The sequence below is a fragment of the Vipera berus genome, assembly GCF_964194415.1.
Source record: "Vipera berus genome assembly, chromosome: 2".
Lineage (NCBI taxonomy): Eukaryota > Metazoa > Chordata > Lepidosauria > Squamata > Viperidae > Vipera > Vipera berus.
The window spans coordinates 265905183-265913727 of NC_138203.1; the positions used below are offsets into that span (position 1 = coordinate 265905183).

Here is an 8545-nt window from a genome sequence, read left to right on the forward strand (position 1 = left end):
GAACGCCCTTTCTAGAATGATTGAACATTTGGTTCTGAATTGCAATATTAACAAAATAAACATTAGCTATGATACAGTGCCTAATATAGAGAAAATATTTAGAGAAAAATACTGACGGAGATTAGAAATCTTCGTTCGGCTTCCTGATGAGAATTGATTTGTGTTTAGCGTTATTATGTTGTTAAACAATACGCTATTAAGGAGAGCAGCTGCTTTGTCAGGGAAATACAACGCGACAAAGAACAACACGGGGTGGAGGTGGGGCGAGGCGGGAAACGCGGAACATTTGCTTCATAAGCGGTTTTCTTGCGCCCGTCAGTTTTCAGTCTCCCCTTTTCGACATCCATATTTTTTTAACCGGAAATTTACATTTGCGAATACAACATTAAAGAAATTTTCGTCAACAAAATACACAATATAGTAGATTTAAGACAAAAATTCGTATGATTTCATATGCAGGAAGATTTTAATCAAATGGATCAATTCCAGATTGTACGGAACTATGAACCAGAGCAAACATTTACAAAATAAGTCTAAATCTTATTGATATGGTAAAGTAAAATTACTTCGCTCGCACATAATACTAGAGTAGAATTATGCAAAGAATATCAGAGGTTTTTCTTGTTTATAAAAACCGTTACTTCGTTTTATTATACTGGTCTTTGACAATGCCAGTCTCGTATTGGTTAAAATAGAACTGTTCCTATTGGTCTGCTCTTTTCAACCAATCGCAGTAAGAGAGAGGCGGTCAAGAAAGGTATAAAAGCCGTCCAACGGCGATTGTTTGCTGCTGTTTCGTCTCGGGAGGCGGAAGGGCTTAAGGATGTCCGGGCGCGGCAAAACTGGAGGCAAGGCACGAGCGAAGGCGAAATCCCGCTCTTCCAGAGCCGGCTTGCAGTTTCCTGTGGGTCGAGTTCATCGGCTTCTACGCAAGGGCAATTACGCCGAGCGGATTGGAGGAGGGGCCCCGGTCTATTTGGCTGCGGTGCTGGAGTACTTGAGCGCTGAGATTCTGGAGCTGGCTGGCAACGCCGCGAGGGACAACAAGAAGAGTCGAATCATCCCGCGACACTTGCAGTTGGCGGTGCGCAACGACGAAGAATTGAACAAGTTGCTCGGGGGAGTTACGATCGCCCAGGGAGGCGTCTTGCCGAATATCCATGCGGTTTTATTGCCGAAAAAAACCGAAATCCTCCATACTGCTAGTAGCAGCAAACCCACCGCCGGCGTGAGCAAGTCTTCCAAGGTGCCCAAAGTCGCAGTCAAACCGACGACCGCTCCCGTTGCTGTTCAGTGAAGACAACTTTGCCCCGAGGGACAATACTGAGACCCAAAGGCTCTTTTCAGAGCCACCCACAGGCTTTTTGGAAGAGCTTTTCGCTGCACTAAAATTCACAATTATACAAGAATATTTTTAAATACCAATTTTACGAATATTTGTTTATTTTATTTATTTTAATTCCATTTATATCCCGCCCCTCTCCGAAGACTCGGCGGCTTACAAGCTTAGCAGTAGCCTTCATTCTATGTATTATGCCTGCTTATTAGGGCTTTCACACACACACACCCCAAGCGGCATTATTACAAAATCAGCTTAATTGCCCCCAACAATCTGGGTCCTCATTTTACCTACCTCGGAAGGATGGAAGGCTGAGTCAACCTTGAGCCTGGTGGGATGCGAACCTGCACTAATTGCAGGCAGCTGGTGTTACTTAAGGAGGCATTAGCCCACTGCTCCACCAAGGTCTATTAAACAGTATCTGAACACAATAGAAGCGGGGCTGTTAACGAAATAAGTAGTAAAATCAAAACGTTTTGTGGTCGTTTATAAAAAGTTGCCAATGGCAGAATGTCCCTGTTCTAAGTACTAAATCATAGGTTAGACAAGTTGATTCCATTGAACAGTGATGACAATCCTGTAATTACTCAACTGCTCAGTATATTTAGTACATTAGGCTGCCAATATTTGGTAATTTCTCAGGATTGAGAAAATATTAAAAGTAACAAAATTTCAAATTGGTGTAAATGTTTACGACTACATTCTAATAGCCAGTCTGGTCTAATGGTTAAGGCATCAGACTTAGAAACCTGGTGTTTCTACTCTTGCCTCAAGCATAAATCCAGCTGGGGGACTTTGGACCCATCACTCAGCCTCCTCTGCCTCACAGGATGATTGTGAGGAAAATAGCAGGGAGTATTAGGTATTTTTTGCTGCCTTGAATTTTTATAAAATGTGGGATAAAAAAATCAACCTTTGATTATCAAGCTTACTACAGATCTGCTTCAAAAACAATTGGGCTCTTCTGACAGCAGGAAGAATGGGACAATCTCCAGCAAAAACAGGAGAAAAACTTATGAGTGGGCATAAAAAATGCTACTTACTCCTCAAGATATATAAATACAGATCTAGCAAGCCTCCTCACTCTTATGATATTAGTTCTCTGCAAAGCTCAGATTCCCTTCTCTGGACTAGGGGATCGCACCCTTCCATCTGACAGACTCCTTGCTAACATGCACTGCCCAGTTTTCTCCTGAAGCTTTTATTTCTACTGTCCAGGAATGCCTTCCTGAAGCAAATGCTCTTAGAGACACAAACACAAAGAATGGAATCTAAGGCTGGCGATGTAGTTGAATCTTGGGGGGAGGGAGGGTGAAAGTCCCCAAATTTGAGATCCTCCAATACCCATTTAAACAAGCAAATACACTAAATACATTCAAGGATACTTTTGCAGATCAAATGCCCAGACAATATACAAAAAAATCAGGAGCCTGGATACACCTCTTTTAACTATCACATTTTATTAAGAGGCTTTTTTATGCTATTCACTTAGACTACCATTTCAAATGGCATTAAAAGTAAGGTATTAAGTCTTCCTTCTTTTTTTCTTTTTTTTATTTTAGTTTCTTTATATATATTTAATATTACTAAGGTTTGTTTTATCCTATATAAGCTAGAGAGTGATGGATTTTAGAGTTTATAGTTGTTAGTATGTGGTTGTTTATGATTGTTTTTTTATATATATACCTTGTATTTAGCTCTGGGAAGTGGGGGGGGGAGGGGGGGAGGGGGGGGAGGGAGAAGGGAGGGGGAGGGGGGGTTTTAAAGAAAAATTGTATGTTAAAACTTTTCAATAAAAAAAAGTAAGGTATTAATTAGAGTACTTTTGATCTTTTTTATTTCTGGAAACCAAAGGAAAATAGGATCTTAAAATTTATTTCTTCTGATGTTTCAGTAACGAAAAGTCAGGCAGAATGGAAAATGTTATATTTTGTATTTCTTAACCCATATCCCTCACTGGAGATACGACCTGATTCCAAAGTTCCAACCTCCCTCCGGTCACATGACCATGTCAGGCCATCAGCAGCCAGCATGCATTTATGGTGAATTGCAGCAACCCGTGGTCAGATGAGCACATTTTACAGTGTTTTTGCCAAAAACTAACATTTCCTTCCAGTTTTCAGCAACCATTGGTTTGCTTCAGAACTGCAGCATTCACTTTAGACCACCAGAAAAGTCATAAAATTGTTTTGATCACATGGGGGACCTGTTTTATGGCTTTCACAACCATATTGGGCAGGCTCCATTACAGTCATAAGCTGAGACCTCCCTGTAGCTAAAAGCACAGGAATAACTTAGGGCTCATCAAGGCATTGTTACTGCATTGAGCTCAATTGTCTCCACACCAGGTGGCACTAGCTCTCCACAACCTGCCTGGTAGTATTGACCAATCTGGTCAGGGATCCAATAATAATGGTCATCGGTTATTCCTGCCTCAACTATTTTTTTTACATAATGGGGACACTAGAGATGGAAAGTAGGATCCCAGATGATCTTCTGTTCTGCACCATGACAGAAACAATATGGTGGACGGTAGGGCTTTTTTCTCATCGAATGCTCAGAACAGTGTTCCAGCACCATTTTTTTGCAAAAAAAAAAAAAAAGCTTTTGCACAAGCTGTGCTGCTATTGGCTTTTGAAATTATTGCAGGGGATTATTGCAGGGGAAAAGGCAACCTTGGCTCTTTCATGACTCATGGACTTCAACTCCCAAAATTCCTGAGTCAGCTATGCTATTGGCTTTCGAAAGCCAATAGGAATTGCTGCTGAGATGCCAAAAGACCCAGCCGGCAAATGTTGCACAGGCAAGCTGCAGCAAAGGCAGGAACTTTGCACTCCTCCCTGCTCCCCAACTACACCATCTCAACTAGGTAAGTAAGATATTATTTGCAAATAGGATATCCAAGTATGACTCAAGGAAATTTTCTCTGCATGGATGGAGTAGTGGTTTGTTTCACTTTGTTTTAATTTTCAAATTGCTGTAGGGGAGAAATGATTAGAAAAAGGCAGGAAGTTATATTTATTAGGAAGAATTCATTTATCCCATGATAGATCTTTGGGAGCTTAGTACCACCAGCACAGGACATTTGCTTTTCTGAAACTTCATTCAAATTCAATTCCTGATAGGGGTATTTGAAAAAAAAATGTTATTTATTAAATTTATATGCTGACTATCTCACCAGGATGACTGAAGTCAACTGTGAATCCATGCACAGTGGGGCCATTAAGCCCATTTTCCCACTTTATCAAAAAGGAGACTATGATTTACTTTATCAAATCCCTTTAAATTAGTCTCAGCCCTTACAATTGCTAGCAACCCTGGCTCTCAATTATGATGAGAGGCTATTGTATTGTGAAAACAAGGAAAAATCCGTGTTGAATTGCTTTAACACACTGCATTTAAAAGTTGATATCTCCAAAAAGAAAAAGAAAAACCTCACAAAGAAAAATAACAAAAGGAAAAGTCCAAGAAACAGAAATGGTTCATCCAGTGGAAAAGTGAATCATACATTAGCTCAGAAGAAATAAAGTTTTGGAAACAAAAACAACTAAGAACAACAGATTTGTTCCAGGTTCAAACAAGCCACATTAAAAAAAATGAAAGACACCAACTCAGCCCTAAATGTCAGCTGATGTTATGTGTCAGGAAGTGTTCCCAAAACCACATTAAGTGCTTGCATAGATCTTCCATATTCTTGTACATTTCAGTTAAGAATCTCATCTCTTTCTCTCACTCACTCACTCACTCACTTTTCCCATAATATCTTCTATTTTGAAAATGCTGGAACCATTCATGGCCAGACATAAATGCACTTACATGTAGTTGTGGGTGTGTATGCACTTCTGTGTATTAAGCTTGATAACAACTCTGGCAAGAAATGTTCAGCTTCTCTTCAATTATATAATCAATTTACACTGCTTTATCAACCCTGCTATATCGTATTATATCAGCTCAATTATAATTCCAACTTTTTATAATAAATAATCAATGTTTTCACTTTTTCTGAACAAGCATACCTCTACAAGCATAAAAAGTCAATGTTAGTTAGATAAAGTTAGTTGTCTAATGCATTAAAATGAAAAGAGGAATGGATGTTCTAGAGGATAGGCTGTCAGATGTTTATATAGATGTATATTCTTAGAACTTAGAAAGAGATAGCACATAGACAGAGATCACAGAAGAAAACAATCGAGTTTTAGAATCTGGCATCACTGGTTGCTAAGCAAGAAAATGCCATTGATAGCTGAATGTCTAAAATCCTTCATGCTTATCCAATTGTCTACCTTAAATTTAAGGCACTTAATTTATAATGCCATAAACAGGCTTTTCAAATGTGGAATTTGAAATGTGTTCCCAGATACCTAGTAATTCTAGGAATTGCAGTCCCAACATACTTGGAGTATACCAAATTGAGGAAGCTGCAAACATTGAATGAATTAAGGGGTAATTTTATTGGGGTAACTTACTACAAGGAGTCTCCTCAAGCCTTATTATCCTGGAGATTGATGTTTATGTAAGGGATGGATCAAAAATGTTGTGAGAGTACATCAAGACTGTTTATACTCTTAGAAGCCCAGCTAAAGCAAACAGGTACCTATATTCCGTAGCAAAGATACAGAAAGATGTTGGAGGTAGATGGTCACTTTAGTGACAATGGCAAACACATCAATTCATACTCTATAGGAGAAGGCAGTGGCAAACTGCTCCTCTCTTACCTATAAAAAACTACACTCTGCTATTGTGACTGACAAAATTATGATGGATATTGGGCCCTTCAAATAGATGGTTATCAGCAGGGCTTTTTTTCTCATAGAATGCTCAGAACGGCGTTCCGGCACCTTTTTTTTGAAGAAAAAAAAAGCTTTTGCACTTGCTGTGCTGCTCCCTCTATTGGCTTTCGAAGTCATAAAAGAGCCAAGGTTGCCTAGCCCTGGCTTACTGGCTTTCGAAAGCCAGTAGGAATTACTGCTGAGTGCAGCAAAAGACCCAGCCAGCAAACGTTGCACAGGCAAGTTGTCTGCAGTGAAGGCAGGAACTTTGCACCTCTCCCTGCTGCCCAACTACACCATCTCGACTAGGTAAGTAAGATATTTGCAAATAGGATGGCAATAAACAATTTAGACTGCATTTACATCAGGGCTTTTCAACCTTTTCAGAAATTGTACCACTTTTAGGACATGACAATATTCAAGTACCACCAGTGCTTAACAAGGTGTCAAAAACGTGATGACAAAAAAGGGGGGGTATTTTTGGTTTCATTGGTTAGATTCATGGCTAGTTTATAATGTTATAGAAAAGTAAAAAGTTGAGGTTCAATGTTAATGCTTCCTTCTACTCCTGTAACAGAGGAAGTCAGAAGTCAGTGCCTTTTCTTTTTTCCTTCTCCCCCTCACATTTCCCTTTTTCTCTCACTCTTCACTCGCAAAAGCCCCCCCCCACTCACTCTCACACTTTGCTCACAAAAGTCTCCAGTCACTCTCACTCACTCCTCCGTCTCTTTCAAAGGCACCTCGTTCAGTCTCTCCCCCACTCACTCCGTCTCTTTCAAAGGCCTCTTGTTCACTTGCTCATTTACTGCCCGGTCCCTTCTAAACACTTCCAAATGCCACTTGCTCGCTCACTTACTGTGTTTGGAAGCAACAGGGCAGTAAGTGAACGAGTGCTGGGGCCAGAGGCCATCAGCTGTTGGTGCTGGAGACACCAGGTGGCCTGATGCAGCGCTCCAGGGCTGGGGCGTCTTCAGCTGGTGTCAGGGACAGTGCCGGAGGCCGTCAGCTGTTCAGTGTCGGAGACGACTGCCATGAGGAACACAGCTCTGGGTCAGGGTTCACAGCAGCTCTGGGTGGGGGCTCAGCATGGGCTGCAGCATGGCAACTGCAGGGAGGGGAATCCCCATGGCGGCTGTGGGGAGGAGAATCCCTGTGGCCTGTGGCTCCAAGCCAAAGGGGCTGGGGTGCAAAGGACAGGCGGCAACGCCGTAAAAAGAGGGGGTTCTTACAGACACCGGCATCACTCCCAGTGACAGCACCTCTGAGTTCCGGCACCTTTTTTTTTTTTAGAAAAAAAGCACTGGTGGACGGGGATGATGCATCCAATCTGATAAATTACTTCCTTAGAGTTGCCAAGAGAAATGCCTTGTGTCTGTGAAATCACCGGAAACTGAGCTCCACCCAAGAGGGAGAGAGATGTTACCTAGAATTGCCACAAATGTTTTGCATGAAACACCAGCAGCCACAGGTCTTAAATGTGAATTCAGACAATTCAGAATTTGGACAAGCCCAGCATGGTTGCTTAAGTGACACATGCTTAAGTGGTTTATGTAAAAACGAAGGACCAAGCAGACAAATCATCAAGCATCCAATAAAATGGAATATTAATTAAATATTTGTCACATCTGCACCGGGGCAAGACTGAATTTCACACAAGATTATTAGACCCTGAAAGCTTGGCCTTTGGCTCCAATTCAGCCCATCTCTTCCATGCAACTGATCCATTGCAAAATAGAAAAGGGTTATTTCTTTCCTTATTAGAACGTCTATTTAATTTTACATACGACAGAAAGGTTGGTAAGGGAGAGACAGAAAATAATTCATACTTGCTTATGGTCTCTTTGATGTCCTGGAAATCAGATAGGCAAGGAAAAGGTTAGTCTCCAGAGAGATTTAACTATGCCATTTTTTATGGCAATTTTATAAAAGAAAAAGATCAGGAAAACTCACAACAGGCTTGAAGTTTTTGCTAGGTCACCCATTTAAGATCCTTCTCTAAGAGGGAGACAGTAAAATGGGAAGAGAATTCATCCCTTTTTCTCTCATATCCACACCTACGAAATGTTTCATGCTCTGCTAATGTAGGAAGTAGGCAGGTATGTTTTGCAAAAGCAAGGATTATTTTATGTTGTAGCTTCCTTTCCAACCCAGAGGTCCTCCAAGTTAAAGACGTGTGACCAGGGTACCCCAGGGCAGACCTGAAATTGAAGTCAAATTGGAAGAATGGGATTTTAACATTGCCTTTGCTGAACTCACATACAACAAAGGTTTTCAGGTAAACTCTCAACAAATACAATGGATGTTTTAACACATTACAAGTGTTAATGGATAAGCTATTTGTAATCTGCAGTGGCGTAAATAATCTTTCTTCCCTTCTATCTCATCCTAATTTAAATTTTACATCAGTCTAGCCATTCCATCTGATGAAACATGTTAC

At 40.8% G+C, this 8545-nt stretch overlaps 1 protein-coding gene across 1 annotated transcript; it reads left to right on the forward strand.

Moving 5' to 3' along the window:
* Window positions 1–576: 576 nt before the first annotated feature.
* LOC308663609 (histone H2A-like) lies at window positions 577–1297 on the forward strand (the record flags this gene model as incomplete). Its single annotated transcript, XM_081320190.1, has 1 exon — window positions 577–1297. The coding sequence occupies exon 1, from the start codon at window positions 824–826 to the stop codon at window positions 1295–1297; it is 474 nt and encodes a 157-aa protein (XP_081176316.1). The 5' UTR covers window positions 577–823.
* Window positions 1298–8545: the final 7248 nt, after the last annotated feature.